Here is a 17,026-nt window from a genome sequence, read left to right on the forward strand (position 1 = left end):
TTAACCTAACTCTTCTCTAGAATATTTTCCTGAGGTCTCTAATGCCTAAGCAAGTATTCCAATTAGATGCTTTGGCTCAGTAAGTGACATTCTGTAAGGTTTTGTGGGTAACAGATAATTACCTTGTAAATGTAGATGCTCTGTAAATGACTTTGAGGTCCACGGTCTCTAATCACCCTGCTAATGGGGAAGAGAGACTTGGTAATGAAGTCTGCTACTTACTCAGGTCATGCCCTTTGGCCCCACGTACTTGCCCAAGCAAATGGGCCAATCCCTGGACTCTTTTAAATACCAGGAGCAATAATGTTGAGCGCTAGCTGACACTCTATGAGCACCTAGTATGTGCCAGGCTCCATCATGCCTTACACTCATTAAGTCGCTTAAACCTCAGAACACCCCGGGACGACAGGAAAATGAAGCAGTTTTAAATGTAACAAGTTTAAGCAGTCATTAAATAATGTCCCTACTTTCTAAAGAGTTCACTCTATTAGGAATCTTAATGAAAGGCAATGGATCCTCTCAGCTAAACAAATAAACAGAAAATTTCCTTTTGATTTATATGCAAACAAAAGAAAACTTTGAAATTGTCTTACCATCCTTCTCTTCTGAGAATAAATACTGGCAATTATCCATGACCCCTGCTTGTTGCTAATTCCTGCTATGTTTAGCATTGAAAGAGCCAAATTTTAGATCACAAGTTTTGGTAAATAGCTCAGGGTGAGAATAATATTTGTTATCGGCAGTGAGCAGCTTTGTGTTGTTTCAGATTGGTGATGTGTGGGAGTGGGTACAGAAGGTTAGAACCAAGTTCCAGTATCATAATGAATCATGGTGTAATGTGCCTGCCAGCAGGAACCTTCCAGATGTCTCAGCTAAATTAGGAGGAAGATTGTATTCCCTACCTGTGCTCAGGGCTGCCCGAGCAAGCTGACCCACCTCCCTCTGTCTCTCCCATCGTAGGGCAGCTGGTACCCACCATTTACTGGGAAGATGTGAAGTGAAGAGAGCGGAAGCCTCATTCTGGCTCAGCTACTAACTAGCTCATTGATTCTTTTTTTAAAATTTTTTATTGATATGTAGTTGACTTACAATGTTGTGTTAGTTTCTGGTGTAGATCAATGATTCTTACAACATGTTCCCAAAATCAGCAGCATCAACATCATCTGCTGACTTGTTAGAAATTCTCAGGCCCTACCCCAGACCCAAGAGTCGGACACAACTGAGTGACTAAGCATACACACACTACAGACCCACAGAATCGGAAATGCTGGCAGTAGGATCAGCGATCTATGTTTCACTAGTCTTGTCAGTTGCTTTATCTTGGCACATCAGTGTTTTCATGTTCTTCAGATAATTCCTCAGAAGTGGAATTGCTGGGTCATGTGGTAGTTCAATTTTTGGTTGTTTTGAGAAACCCCTGTATTGTTTTCTACAATGCCTGTACCAGTTTACAGTCCCATCAGCATCGTACAAGGGTTCCCTTGTCTCCACATCCTCACTATCATTTGTTATCTCTTTGACAACAGCCATTTTGACATGTGTCAGGTGGTATCATATTGTGGTTCTGATTTGCATTTCCCTTGCAACCTTGAGCATATTTTCATGTACCTGTTGGCCACCTGTTGCCATTTCCAAAACAAAACTTTTTCTTTTTTAATAAAATCATGGACTGGGATCTATTGATGCAGAGGAGAAAAAGAATCCCCTGCTCTCCAACACTTGTCATGAGGTTTCCAGAGGAGCATCCCAGAAGACAGAGGTGGGTACGAGTCTGTCCTCTTTGGGGCTGAGTCTCAGTTTTCTCGGAGAAGGCAATGGCAACCCACTCCAGTACTCTTGCCTGGAGAATCCCGTGGACGGAGGAGCCTGGTAGGCTGCAGTCCATGGGGTCGCGAAGAGTCGGACACGACTGAGCGACTTCACTTTCACTTTTCACTTGCATGCATTGGAGAAGGAAATGGTAACCCACTCCAGTGTTCTTGCCTGGATAATCGCAGGGACGGCAGAGCCTGATAGGTTGCCATCTATGGGGTCTCACAGAGTCGGACACGACTGACGCGACTTAGCAGCAGCAGCAGCTCAGTTTTCTAGGCCTTACTCTGCTCTGGCCTTCACCCCAAATGTCTAGGCTCACCTGTGCTGAAAGCATGTGGCCTTGTAAACACACCTCAAAACCATGAAGAGAAACATCAGCAAGTTAAGTAGTCTGAAGTTTGTTAGACTTGCTTGATCCACCTCAGTCTGGAGGAGCTTTTTCCCTCAGGGAAGCTTTTAGCTTTCTGCTTTTCTACCACATCAGGATTAGGGGAAAGTAGTTACTTTTGTTTTTCTATCCCCCTCCACCCTTCTATCCCCCACTCCCTCCTTCTCACGTGTGAGGGAGGAGATCACATATCAGAGACTTGCTTCTTCAAAAGGGTTTGGGTACATTCGCAAATCCTTGTTGAAGCCTTCTGTGTATTAAAATTTTTGTCTCCCGGGTTCAGAAAGAAAGAAGCACCAGGCTAGGGTGCAGGATGGGGTTTTTTCCCCTTTCTAGGAAAAATGCTGACGATTAACTAGTGCCTCTGGGTATCTTCTTAAACGCTCCTTGTCAAAATGAATAAATGCTCTTCCCAATGAGGAGGACTACTTATTTTTCTTTTTTTCTTGCTTATAAACAGTCTTACAGCCCTTATTTATTTTGATGGGACCAGGATCTCCAGTTCTAAGTCTTAACTTCTGTCCCATTATTTTTTAAAAAGGTACAACAAAACCAGTATTTTATGAGCTTAAGGTATGATATGTGAATTTTAACATTTGTAGTTGATTCTGACTTGTTTTTCAGAAGTGATTCAAAAAACAGTCTTGACTTCAAATCTTTGGGTGAGGGTTTGGGTAAGGGACCCTCAAGAATTGTCTGACAACTCAGTGTGTCATTCTTCCAGGGCTGTGGTTTTTGTTTAGCTGTCCCAGTATTTTTAAATGTCCAAAACTATGACACCGTGTTACCTGGGTGTTTGGTTTGGCAGAATTACCAAATCAGCTGCTTTTTCCACCATAATTCTTCCATAGAGACCCTGAGGAAATTCTAACATTTATTGATATGTTAAAGGTTTATGAAAGTACTAGTAAAATAATGACTATAACTAATAGTAAGAGTGGAAAACAAAACTAAAAGTTTGTGGAATTAAATGGTGGAGACAGTTCCAGGCAGTCCGGTTATTAAGGCTCCGCACTTTCACTGCTGAAGGCATGTGGTCAATATCTGGTTGGGGAACTAAGATCCTGCAAGCCACATGGCATGACCAAAAAATAAAGTAAAACAAATTTAACTCAGTTATCTTAAAAAAAAAAAAAGAAGACAGTTCCAATTTCCTGACCTGCAATTTTAATGTTCTTTCCACCTGCTACTATAAACATTTTCCCCTTACTCACTACACTGAGTATTTCCATGATGGTTTTGGTTTTATGGTACTTTTTTTTGGTCTAATCTTGTATAAAGTAACAAACAACTAGTGATATATTTAATCCTTCATGCCTCATTTTTATGTGACTTACAAATTGAAGAGAAATAAATTGTTCTTAAAACATGATTTCTAGTAATCTTGTTGTTCTAAGACTACTAACCTACTACACGGTGTAGTGTCCAAGAGTCCATGAGTGTGACCGGGTGTCAAATGCTTTCAGGCTCCAGAGTCAGGCAGGTCCTACAAAAGAGCGATTGGCGAAGGGTGTGATACTGATGGGAATGGTGGGGCCTGCGGCAAACTGTGAAGTACACAGTCAGGGCGAAGGGAACAAGCTGAGCTCCAGCCATCGCTGCTGAGTGGGAATATAAGGTTAGTGGTAACCAAGGCTTACCGTTTCTTTGGCATATCCTCCCCAAGAAGGAAAATCTGTATTTTTATGTGAAATATCCTGATTTTTCCTTTTTTCTATTTTTGAAATAGCTTGATTTTTAAAATGTGTTTTACCAATTCAAACAATGTAAACCCAGTGTTGACAAACAACAAGTCTTCAGGTTACACTCTGCATACTCAGCCTTATATCACAACTTCCCGGGGAGTCTTCAGCTCACATCAGGCCTCCATAGCCCTGTGGGTCTGGGTTCGGTCACACTAATAAGGGAATAAGGGCTTCCCAGGTAGTGCAGTGGTAAAGAATCAGCGTACCAATGCAGGAGACACAAGAGATGTGGGTTCAATTCCTGGGTTGGGAATATCCCCTAGAGTAGGAAATGGCAACCTGCTCCAGTATTCTTGTCCGGAAAATTCCACGGACAGAGGAGCCTGGTGGGCTCCTGGGGTCACAAAGAGTCAGACACAGCTGAGTGGCTGAGCACACACACTGAAGACTAAACTTGACCAGCTCAGTGTCCCCTCCCATCAACACAGGGTCTGGACCTCGCCCCCCTTCCCTCTGCTCCCAGGCAGTCCCCCCCTGGCTCCCCAGCTTCCCTGCCTGTACTGTCACTGCCCTTGACCCAAGGATGGGTACCCTCCCAGGGCCCCTGCCCTGAGACATTTTGGGGAGGGGAGGGTCTCCACACTCCCCTGGGAGTTCACCTGGAGACCACCCAACTCCTACCCCCAAGCTGCTGATGTTCACTTATCTCTCTTTGTGAGAAGAGGGCTGCCTCTCTTATTATGTTTTCTTCCCTCATATAGAATCTCATAGCTAAGATGTTATAGCTATTGTCTCTCTCTCTTTTCTTTTTACCACTCAATCTCTTCTTTCTCTAAGACATTCACAGGCGGCCTGGTTGGCTGGGGTGATGTTACTGAGTCCAAGCTCATACTACTCACCACGCAACAGGCCAGTAAATCAAGAGATAAGTTGTTGGGGCAAGGAATAGCAACTTTATTCAGAGAGCTAGCATACTGAGAAGATGGTGGACTAGTGTCCCAAAGAACCATTCCACTGGAGTTAAAAATTGAGGCTTCTTTTATACTAAAAGGGGAGGGGTTGTGGTTGGTTGTTGCAAACTTCTTGGTGTCAGAATCCTCTGTTATCACAGCTGTTCACACAGGCCAGGTCACAATGTTCCTGTAAACCTCCAACAAGACATGCTATTCTCTATTCTGCAACTTTTTATCTCCATATGAATAGAAAAGTGTTATACCTTTAAAGGCTAGAGCCTTGAGAATGGGCAGTTCTGTATATTTCAGGCTATATGCAACATTCTTAAGAACATTGCAAAAGCAATATAATACAAAGGTTAAAGTAAAAGAAATGGAGTCAGATTTGCTCTTCCCTATTACAGGGAGGCCAGCCTGCATAGTTATTTATCAGGCCTGACTTCCTTCCCCATCTCTCCCAGGGCCACCAAATCTTTGATTACCCTCAGACCTCTCACCTCCAGCCCCATCCTCTGCTCCCCACACAAAATCTGAGATGTATACTTGAAAATAGAGCTGAATCCCAAATTCAGATATTGTTAGGATTCTTTCTTTAAGAAACAATTAAACAGACCCCTTGAAAATCAGTCAGTTCATTCATCAATCAAAACAAGTAAACTGGGTTGGGGACCACTATAAAGAGTCTCCCAGTCTTAACCACCCAGTTTCCTTGGAGGCTCAAGCAGGACACCCATTACAGTGAATTTATTCTAATCATCATCATTGCATGTGTACTTGAAGTATAATGAGCCCCTAGGTAATTTAGAACTAGCCATTCTTCCCATTATCTGTGGGTTATAGGAGTATAATTTTTTCAGTTATTCAGTGATAATCAACTTTTATGTTACCACTATTCCGGGAGTATATTAGGACAGGTACTTGCCTGGAGTAAAGTGCAACCCCAAATCATATACCCTGTGGTAAAATGAGCTATTCCTTAATCTATGTTCTAACCTGGTTTCCAGAATGCAATTTTGCAGAAAGTGGAGATGATGTCAGTGAATAGGTAAAAAGCATGACCTTGACGCTAGGCATTGGTCTACTGTCAGATAATATTGTTAAAAATTGTTGTGGGGAATCTTTCTATTGATAGCAGATGAGTTAAGATGTCTTATCATAAGTTCTGCTGCATGAGAAATTATAGATAATTTAAATCAGTTTCCCTTTATAAAAGCCATATGCTCCTGGTTTTTGTATCAATTCATGGTTATCTGACTAAAATAGTGGGACTGTACTTAAGAACCTCAAGTTATATGAGAGCCTCAAGAAATACTGGGCTTCCCTTGTAGCTCAGTCGGTAAAGAACCTGCCTGCAATGCAGGAGACCTGGTTTTGATTCCTGGGTCGGGGAGTTCCCCTGGAGAAGGAAATGGCAACCCACTCCAGTATTCTTGCCTGGAGAATCCCATGAACAGAGGAGCCCAGCAGGCTATAGTCCATGGGGTCGCAAGAGTTGGACACAACTTAGTGACTAAACCACCAAGAAATATTGTGTAGCTCAGAAATAGGTCATTGTGTCAACCCATCACCCCAAAGCATGGAATCTTAGATTTGAAGATTTGTAAAGTGTTCTTTTTTATTTTAATTAATTTTATTGAAGTGTAGTTGATTCATAATGTTGTGTTAATTTCTGCTGTATAGCAAAGCAATACACTTTGCTTTACAAATTCACTCATACATGTATGTTCTTTTTCATTTTGTTTCCATTTTGATTTATCACAGGATATTAAATATAGTTCCTTATGCTATACAGTAGGACCTTGTTGTTTATCCATTCTCTATACAATAGTTTGCAAAAGCGTTCTTGAATGCTACAGACTCCAGAGTTGTCACTTTACTAATCTAGAAGGAACCTGGAACCCAGAGAGGTAAATAACTTGCCCAAGATGACCCAGTTGTCTAGGAAAGATTCAGTTCTACACATCACAGCTCCAGATTGTGCCCTTTCCATGCGTCATGTTACAAGTGGTGAATGATGGTTTGGATTGAACAAAGTTCAGCTTTGGAAGTGGTTTTTACTGTGGCTTCACTAGGATAGTAACCGAGTCTTACGAAAATCTGACCCCTCAGTATTCTCAGAGAAACTTCATTTTCTTTTAACTGGAATATAGTTGCTTTACAATGTTGTGTTAGTTTCTGCTGTACAATGAAGTGAATCAGCTATATGTATACATATATCCGCTCCCTCTTAGACCACCCTCCCATCCCACTTCCATCCCACTCATCTAGGTCATCCCAGAGTACCTAACTGAGCTCCCTGTGCTCTACAGCAGGTTCCCACTAGCTATCTATTTTACACAGGGTGATGTATATATGTCAATCCTAATCTCCCAATTCATCCCACTCTCTTCTTCCCCTCCTGCGTTCACATGTCCGTTCTCTACACCAGAGCAGCTTATTTCATTGGGGGTTACATTTTGTTTTGTCCTAATATCCAAAGTCACTGTGGATGGTGATGGCAGCCATGAAATTGAAAGATGCTTGCTCCTTGAAAGGAAAGCAATGACAAATATAGTTAAAGTTTTTCCAGTAGTTGTGTACAGATGTGAGAGTTGAACCATAAAGAAGGCTGTGTGCCAAAGAACTGATGCTTTGGAATTCTGGTGCTGGAGAAGACTTGTGAGAGTCCCTTGGACAGCAAGGATATCAGACAAGCCAATCCTAAAGGAAATCAACACTGAATATTCGTTGGAAGGACTGATGCTGAAGCTGAAGCTGCAATACTTTGGCCACCAATGCAAAGAGTCGACTCACTGAAAAAGACCCTGATGCTGGGAAAGTTTGAAGGCAATAGGAGAAGGGGTGGCAGAGGATGAGATGGTTAGATAGCATCACTGACTCAATGGACATGAATTTGGCCAAACTCTGGGAGATAGTGAAGGACAGGGAAGCCTGGCGTGCTGTAGTCTAGGGGATCTCAAAGAGTCAGACAACACTTAGCGACTGAACAGAACAGAACAAAACAGAATGTGCAGATTCCTAAGCAGATGTCTTATGTTTGGAGCTACAGTGGTGCCAGGAAGTCATCCCTGGCTTTGGGTGTCCTGGAATAGGTGAACAAGTGGTCCTGAACTGTACTCAAGGCTCACCTGTGCAGGGTCAGTCCCTAAACCCCCTAGAAATAGCACCGCAGTGGAGTGGGGTGGCCCCTCCTGCAGGCTGTCCTTTTGTGACCACTTCTCCCCTTTGGGCTCCTTTGATGTTCATTTTCATCTGATTAAACCTAGATGAAAATGCTGGGCAGGGACATTTAAGTTGTGATTTACTGTAACCACACCTTCTAAGGGGCCCTGTCCAAGTGGTTGCACAAGAACAGTCATGGTTACTGCCCAAGTGGCTCTGCCCAGTGTGTGGAGGGAGTAAAGGAAAAGCCCCGAAGAGGGAGGCTGATGTGTGCAGATTAGAAGGTGGGTCACCCCAGAGTAGAGAAGGAAATAGAAAATTCTTTAATAAGGGGGCAGAGTTTCAGTAAACATAGTTATTAACTGTGGTATGCAGTAGGATATTTGCAAACAAGATTGCCCAGAGAAAAATCTAGGTCGAGTGGTCACCGTGGGCATAATGCCAGGTACACCAGCCGTCTACGCTTAAGGGAAGTAAAATGACCTGGACGATCTCATCTGTCGGCTTGGCTTCCCCCAGCTTTCTTTCCTCTCAGCTTTCAAATGTCAGTTCACACACTCCTCTCACGGGGAGCCTTCTCTGACCACCCCTCAAACTAGGCCTGGTCCCCTTGGACCAAGCTATGTGTTCACAACCCCGCCCCCCCCATGCCTTCTCTGCAGAATCCAATCTCAGGTAGAAGGAACACTGGTTCCTGTGATGGCTCAGTGTCTGTCCCCCAGTCACATTCTGTGCCCTTGGAGGACAGAGTGCTGTTCCTGCATCTAAAAACCTGATATAGAAGAACATTTCTTTCCCAAAAGGCTTTCTCTAAAAGTGGTGTCTTTGCAGGATTTTTTACAGTGGTAAGTGGCATGAGGACTTTTTGAGATCCTGAAAACCTTTTGGTGGAAGCTGCAGGAAAGCAAGATCTTGAGAAACCTGAAGCAGGTGTTCCTGGGGTTCAGCACTGTCTCATGCTCCCCATGGCATGAGGGGCAACTCCCCACCCCCACCCCTTAAACCCATGCCTCCAGGAATCACTTAGGGCAGTTATTCAATAAATATTTGAATGAAGAGGCAAGTATGAATGCTACTGCTGCTGCTGCTTCAGTCGTGTCCGACTCTGTGCGACCCCACAGACGGCAGCCCACCAGGCTCCCCTGTCCCTGGGATTCTCCAGGCAAGAGTACTGGAGTGGGTTGCCATTTCCTTCTCCAACACATGCAAGTGAAAAGTGAAAGTGAAGTCGCTCAGTCGTGTCCGACTCTTTGCGACCCCATGGACTGTAGCCTACCAGGCTCCTCCATCCATGGGATTTTCCAGGCAAGAGTACTGGAGTGGGATGCCATTGCCTTCTCCGAAGTATGAATGGGAGATCTGATAGCATCTCAAATAATTAGAACTTCAAGATGGAAGTGAGGTATGATCTGTCTTGTTTTTCTGCAGTGGTCCTTCAAGAACTTCTGCTCCATGTGAGAAAATACTTTAAAGATTAGACAACTTTAATAAAGACTAGCTTGCCTAAAGTGTGATGGACTTGTGAGCAGGGGTCAATGTCTAGTAACTAACAGTTTCCGAGCAGAGATTGGGCATACTTGGTGAGCTATTGTAAGTGATCATGCAAACACCAGATAAGAAGTTAGATTGAAAGTGAAAAGTGAAAGTCGCTCAGTCGTGGCCGACTCTTTGTGACCCCATGGACTATATAGTCCATGGAATTCTCCAGGCCAGAATACTGGAGTGGGTAGCCTTTCCCTTCTCCAGGGGATCTGCCCAACCCAGGGATCCAACCCTGGTCTCCCACATTGCAGGTGGATTCTTTACCACCTGAGCCACAAGGGAAGCCCAAGAATACTGAAGTGGGTAGCCTATCCCTTCTCCAGGGGATCTTCCCAACCCAGGAATCAAACCGAGATCTCCTGCTTGCAGGCAGATTCTTTACCAACTGAGCTATCCAAAACCTCAAAGTACCTTTACAGTATTGCAACACTGTTATCATGGGATTTTCGTCCAGCTAACCCCTACTCTCAGAGAAACTGTAGAAAGTTAGGGGTGGTTACGTGTTTTCTTCACTGCTGTGTCTTTAGTGCTTATACAGGGCCTGACACATAGTAGCTGCTCAATAAATATCTGTTGAGTTAAATGTATCAGTAGATATCAAATTCAAAATCTATTTCTAGCACAGAATAGGTTCTAATTGTTTATTCCATTGACCTAAATCAAGCAGCCAGTCAATCAAAAAAGGGCTGAAAATTGGGCAGTAAACTCCCTAGTGAAAAGCTATGGTCAAACATGTGAACTAAACACGTGAAATCGAACTGCTATCAGCTTTTGAGACCAGAGAGTCTGGGGTCAGTGTGAAACTGGATCAGCGGGGTCCTGGCAGGAAACTGGATTCGCTCGGCTGGTTCAAATGAGAGGTTAATGAAGGGGCTGCTCCATGGACAGTGGTGTGGCCATGGGAGCCAGCAAGGAATGCGTGGCACCCAGAGGCTGCAGCAGCAACAGCAGGAAACCTGGACCACTGTCCTCAGGGATAACCCACAGGGACTCCGATGGCTCAGGGAACAAGGAAGAGTTAGGAGAGCCCCGTGAGTGCTGGAGCCAGGGAGACCAGGGTGTCTTGGCTGCAGCCACTGCTAAACCCCAGATGCTTCGTCAGCCAGGGAGTAGGCAGAAAAGCGTCTCTTTCCTTCTCCTCCTGCTCATAATACTGGTGTCTACTGGAAGCCAAACCCAACTGGAAGCCAGCCAGCAGGGAGCAGGGCGGGTGGAAAAAAAATGGAAAAATGGGGGCAGGGGAGAGTCTGCCCACAGGAAATCACCTTCACATAAATTTTTATTTTATTTTTCCATTTTACTTGAAATTAAATTAAATTAATTATTTATTTACTTAAATAAATACTTCTTTAAAGTACAGTCTAGATCACAGTGGATAGTGAGAGAATTCCGCACCCCCCCCCTTCATCCCACTTCTTCTCCAGCAGTTCATATGAATGTTCTGGCTTTTTCTCCTTTCTCTCTTTTTTCTTTTTTCTTTCATCTAATACTGGTAAAGGACTCGAAAATTTTTATTCAGAATAAACCAAAGTAAATTTGGTGACACTTGTTTCTTGGCCTAATTAAGATTAACCCTGTAGCCTAACAGACAGGCCTATTTCCCTTCCTTTGTTCTGTTAACATAAACAAGTTACTTCACGTACCTCTGTGGGAACCGGGAATTAGGCAAGTGTTTAGACGCATAAAAACTCTCAGCAAGTTTGGTGCTCAGCTTGGATACCAAGTAATTAAATACAAGATGAAAGATGAGTCCAACGGCGCTCGCTCTCTAAGATTGAAAGGGAAATATGAGTGCAGGCAGCCTCAAATCAGCTTGATGTTACTGTCAGTGTGAAGTTACTATCAGCTTTTCATATTACTTGAAGGGCAGCTTGAAAATAGTGGGAGAGACCAGTTTAGGAAAATAGAGCAAATGTTAAGGACACAGTTCTTGTTATATCTGAGCTGTTGCTTCATCACACTCGTCACGCTTGTCATTGTTTATCTGATGCTTGTGCAGTCTTGCCAGACAGGAGCTTCCAGTATGTCCATTCACTGAGCCCAGCATGGAACCTGGCAATAACTAGGTACTGGGTTGGCGAGGCCGAGTCCGTGGTGGCTGCTCTTAGTTAATGTAGAGAGAAGGTGTGAAGGAAGATGGTCAGCAGGTCATTGCTGTGTGTGCTGAAGTTCTGAAAGGCAAATGCCAGGACACACATCAACAGATGGGTGTTTTGAAACCGTTGTAATACCATAACTAAGATGTCAGCCTCATTGCCTTCTTTGGTTTAAAACAAACAAACAAACAAATAAACAAAAACCCAGAGAGTAATAAGCCATCTCAACTCTGTTAACAGAGAGGAGTAAGTTCTGCCTTCCTGAAGTGGAATCTGTACTTGGCCTTTTACAAATTTCTGCCTGAATCAGGATTGTCCTTGAGAATTGGTTCAGGAGGCCGAATGAATAGAAGCTCTAACCACCCCACTTCAGTTCTGGAAATTAAATAGCCTCCCCCTGGACAAATCTGTTTGCTCTCGGATCATACACATCAGCCACTGTGATGTTGAAGGTAGCCTCAAGATTAAAGAACAATACTGATGGTGGTGATTTTAAAGGGTGGCAGCTGCTGGGGCGTAGATTCAGAATGAGCTCAGAGACGATTCATAGCCACCCTAGGTGTCTTGTCCATATCTTCTTGGCAAGCTTATGTCCTCACAGCTATTACTTTTGAGAACTATCTCTCTGAACCCACTATCTTGGAGTCTGCAGGATGAGGGTGCAACTGGAGATGTCCAGCTGAGCCCTGCCCATCACTCCATCCTCTTGGAGCTGTTGGAGGAAGGCTAGCCAAGGGGGCTGTCTCTCTTCTCTGCCAGGATGTGAAATGGTTTTGCAGGCTCACATAGAGGTTATGAACCTCCATGGTTATCACTCTGCAACTATAGTAGATTCTTGTTTTAATTATTATTTTGGAAAATACTGCTGCAGGATTTCAAAAGAGTCTCCAAGCCCCTTCTAGAAGTTCAAGTACATTTTTTGAAAGAGCATTTTCAAAAGTATAGATTGTGCTGAATGCCTTTAGTTATGAATGGATTAGATGTGCGTTATCTCCCAGAGAAAAATGTGTCTGGAAACAGTCTGCATTCTTAGGGGGATAATTAGTTCATTGTGCTTAGCACAGTGAGTCCTCCCGTGGTGTCCTTAAAGATGGGACTGATCTAGTATTGAAAGCAAAAGACTATTTGTAACATATTGTTTGCTTGATATCTAAAAATTGTTCAGTTCAGAAATAACCAGGCCTTGATTTCATCATCTCTGGACAGTAAAGACCAAAATATCCTAATAAAAGAACAGAGTGAAAAACAGAGCTAATGATTATCACAGAGACAGAGAAGAGAGCCCATGGAGGAACTCCTGAAACAGCACGACTTTAGAGTCCCCAGGATGTGTGTCCTTCCAGGCTATCTCGGTTGGTTTTCATGACAAACTGGTATATGATGGAGAAGTTGAAATGCAACTTGATAGGCAAGGTAAGGGTGAGCCATGACAAAGTGTTGTGAATTTGTTGTTTGTTTGCTAAAGTTCTTACCATTATGCCTCAGTATGGACATTTTTGTGCAACAGAAGATGAAGAATTATATTTTCAGTTGGATAATTTGAGTACTGGTAACTATTGATTAGGCTTCTCAAGTGGAGCTAGTGGTAAAGAATCTGCCTGCCAATGCAGGAGATGCAGGTTCAATCCCTGGGTCAGGAAGATCCCCTGGAGGAGGAAATGGCAAACCACTCCAGTACTCTTGCCTGGAAAATTCCATGGGCAGAGGAGCCTGGTGGGCTACAGTCCATGGGGTTGCAAAGAGTCAGACGTGACTGAGCACACATCTCTATCTCTGTCTAACTATTGATTATTTATAGTTTGGTTTCTTTTGTTAGATTCAATACTCCAGAATTAACAAAAAATATTCTTTTCATTTAATATCTCCTTGACTTGAGGTCTTTCGTCTGCCTTAAACCTATGTCTTTTGCCGAGGATAAACACTTCTTAAATTTGTGAAGGCAAAGTTGCTTATCATTAAAGTTATTTCACTTTGAAAATAGTCCTTGGAAAAGGAAAAAAAACAGATTAGCTCTTTTGTTTGTTCAACAGTTTGGTTTATATCACAATAGCAAGGCAGTTTATAGCTGGTGAGATTTTCTGGGTGGCGAGTAGCTTGAAATAGTGTATACAGATTTTTTGTAAACAAAGCCTGCAAGGCAGAAGGGTGTTAGTACATGATATCTCACTTTCATGAGGAAGGTCATCATCCTAAGGGACATAGTGGGACACGTGATACCTCTTGGCGTGAAACTGACTTTAACGTTTAGCACATTTATTCTATGGCATGAGCCTAGAAACTGTAATTTCATGCTTTTTTCTTTCAAAGAAAAAAGTTCAAATAGACTAAAAATGTATATTTGTTTGGAGTAGGAAATGGCAACCCACTCCAGTATTCTTGCTTGGAAAATTCCATGGACAGAGGAGCCTGACGAGCCTGACAGCCTGCATCCATGGGGTCGCAGAGTTGGACACGACTGAGTACAAACACACAAATATTTATTCAGACTGTTTTGTCAGTGGCCTGTGCGTTAGTAAATGGTTGGTTTTACCATTTGTCTGGGGAAATGTCACAGTGGCGATATCTTAAATCACAAAATAAACAAGTCCCCTGGCATCTAGCTTTTAAATTGTTATGCTCGATATATAAAATATTAGTTGTGATTTGGAATATTCCCTTATAACCTCTAGCAGCTTTGTATCTGAAAATGTAAGATGATTGTTTAAACCTGCCTTACCCAGTATGGATAATATGAGGCAAACTCTTTGCTTGAATCTGAAAAATGTATGCATGTCTCTGCCCTTCCTACTTTCTCCAGGCTGCTCTTTCATCCTTCATTGCCCAGCTTCTTGGAGCTGTTGCCTGGCTGCAAAGTCAGCAAAGCCTGTCCATTAAGTCAGACCCTGTCCAGTCCCCAGAGCTGCGTGTTATCTGCGCTTCCTCCCCACAGTCTGCCAGCCCTGCTTCCCAACCCCCTTCCTGCCTCCTTCCTAAAAGACCTGCAAAGATCCCAAAAGGAGGTTCAGGCTTATGACACCACTGTGGCATTAACTCTGTAACCCTTCCCCAGGAACATTAGAGTTTTAACAGAAAACTTTTACCTTAAACCAAAAAGGATTTTTTTTTTAAGATTTTTTTATATGGACAATTTTTAAAGTTCTTAATGAATTTGTTACAATATTGTTTCCATTTTGTTTTGGTTTTTTGGTTGCAAGGTATGTAGGATCTTAGCTCACCGACCAGGGACTGAACCCACACTCCCTGCATTGGAAGGTGAAGTCTTAACCATTGGACCGCCAGAGAAGTCCCAACCAAAAACAGCTGGTTTCTCCTAGTAGACTGGCAGACTGATTCTGGGAAAGGATGTAAATAGCAGGCTTTCCGGTCTTCCTCCAGTTAGGCCACAAGACTGGCCTGCACTTGGCTTGCTGACTGGTGTGTGTCCTGCTGGCTGCAGGCATATCCTGTGGGTGCTGCTCCTCTACCCTTGGATCTCCACTCCTGGAAAGGACACTGTGAATGGCTCCCGAGCTGCCCATAACCAGAGTTGCAAGGGAATTAATAAGAGCTGCATCCCAGTGAGAGTGTTTTTTCCACCTTGTTGTTGTTGTTCAGTCACTGAGTTGTGTCCAACTTGCTGCAATCCCGTGGACTGCAGCACACAAGGCTTGTCTGTCCTTCACCATCTCCCGGAGTTTGCTCAAACTCATGTCCATTGAGTCAGTGATGCCATCCAACCATCTCATCCTCTGTCGCCCCCTTCTCCTCCTGCCCTTAATCTTTCCCAGCTTCAGGGTCTTTTCCAATGAGTTGGCTCTTTGCATCAGGTGGCCAAAGTATTGGAACTTCAGCTTCAGCACCAGTCCTTCCAATGTCAGGTTAATTTCCTTTAGGATTGACTGGTTTTTATCCCCTTGTTGTCCAAGGGATTCTCAAGAGTCTTCTCCAGCACCACAGTTCTAGTATACTAGGATACTAGGATTTGTGCCTTTTACTTGTCTTGGGATTAATTTTGTTGCATGTGCAAAAGTCTAGTGGCAAGACAACAGGGCAAGGACTTCCCTGGTGGTCCAGTGGTTAAGAATCCATCTTCCAGTGTAAGGGACTAGGATTTGATCCCTGGTCAGGAAACTAAGATCCCACATGCTATATGGCATGGCCAAAAAGAAGAAGCCAAGAGCCTCTGCATATACCATCCCATCGCAGAATGTAGATCTCTGTGTCTTCCACATGAGTATCAAATATACAGCATAGGAAGCTTCCCTGCTCTCTAAGTTAATAATCCAGGGTAGGTCGGAGACGATCAGAAAATAAACATAAGACCACATGACTCTCTAAGTGTGATAAACAGTCATTTAACAGATGGAAAGAGCAGTGGACTAGAGTGGTTGTGGAAGGTTAGATGAGACTCATAAGATATCAGCTGACTCTTTAATTAGTCAGAAAAAGAGGACTTGGACACAGGTAGGGTGGACATCATTTTGGAGGGCAACAGAGGTCACCACAGGGGACAGACAGAGGGTTAAGAGTCCGAACAGCCCAAGGAGGGCTCTTCCACTCAAACTGCTCTTTTAGCATCAGTGCCTTAGTGATTTCCGTCAAACTGGTAAGTTTTGGGTGGAGGCAGATAATTCCAGGTTGTCTTCTGAACTGATGATGAATTTCCATCAGAATGGCCCACTGAAGTAACCCTGTATATGTTCAGCATTATTTGAGAGGAAACGGGCATTAAAACAAATTACCCTATTATGTTGTTAGTTTAAAATCACTTAATAGGTATGATAGAAATAGCTATATTAAAGATGATCAGCTGATGTTATTTTTCATAACCACAAATGAATGCTTTAAATGGAACTTCTATTTAAAGGATTTTGATGCTCTGAAGTAATTTAGTTTTAGGTATCTATATGTGGGCGTAATCCAAACCTTGAGTTTATCTCCACGGTGCAGTGGTATCAGTTTTCAAGAACATTTTTGTACTTCTGGAGACCTTCATCGAAAGAACTCAATATCTTTCACAAATATGAACATTTTGAATCTTGATATAAAAATAGATCTAGCATTTTGAGAAAGACAGGTAGGTCTTTCTCAAATGGGAAATGGGAGCCCCAAATAATTAGAAGTTCTTTCCTACTGAAGAGTGTGAGTTAGATCATTCTGTCTCTTCACTACTTAGTATTTATGAATATAAAATCACTAAAAGAACTAAACTGTTTGTCTAAGAAATGTCTATAAGTTTACGTTTTAGGTATTTGTGTTCAGATCGATTTTTCAGTATTGTTTTTAAAATACTCAAGCTTAAATGTATTCTTGTGTAACCTTGCTTACTTGACACTGTATTCATTGTCTCGTTAAGGGAAACTAAGGATTCAAACTTCTGTCAACGGTGTGTTATTCTCTGTCCCA

The 17,026-nt window shown here is 43.0% G+C and overlaps 1 protein-coding gene across 4 annotated transcripts in view; it reads left to right on the top strand.

Moving 5' to 3' along the window:
• The window catches only part of PLEKHG1 (pleckstrin homology and RhoGEF domain containing G1), a 253,513-nt gene that overhangs the window by 121,989 nt on the left and 114,498 nt on the right, over nucleotides 1-17,026 (top strand). For 2 of the 4 annotated variants that reach the window (XM_081530226.1, XM_081530223.1), the window contains exon 1: nucleotides 12,898-13,054. The exons of the other annotated variants lie outside the window; for them this stretch is intronic. Coding sequence is in view for 1 of the 2 variants with exons in the window: in XM_081530223.1 (XP_081386349.1) it covers nucleotides 13,036-13,054 (19 nt within the window). In the remaining variant the exon portion in view is untranslated. Of the gene's footprint in view, nucleotides 1-12,897; nucleotides 13,055-17,026 lie in introns of those variants that run through there. 4 annotated transcript variants of the gene reach the window in all.

This window comes from Giraffa tippelskirchi, chromosome 9, assembly GCF_054371585.1.
Source record: "Giraffa tippelskirchi isolate mGirTip1 chromosome 9, T2T-mGirTip1v1.2.pri, whole genome shotgun sequence".
Taxonomy (NCBI): Eukaryota; Metazoa; Chordata; class Mammalia; order Artiodactyla; family Giraffidae; genus Giraffa; species Giraffa tippelskirchi.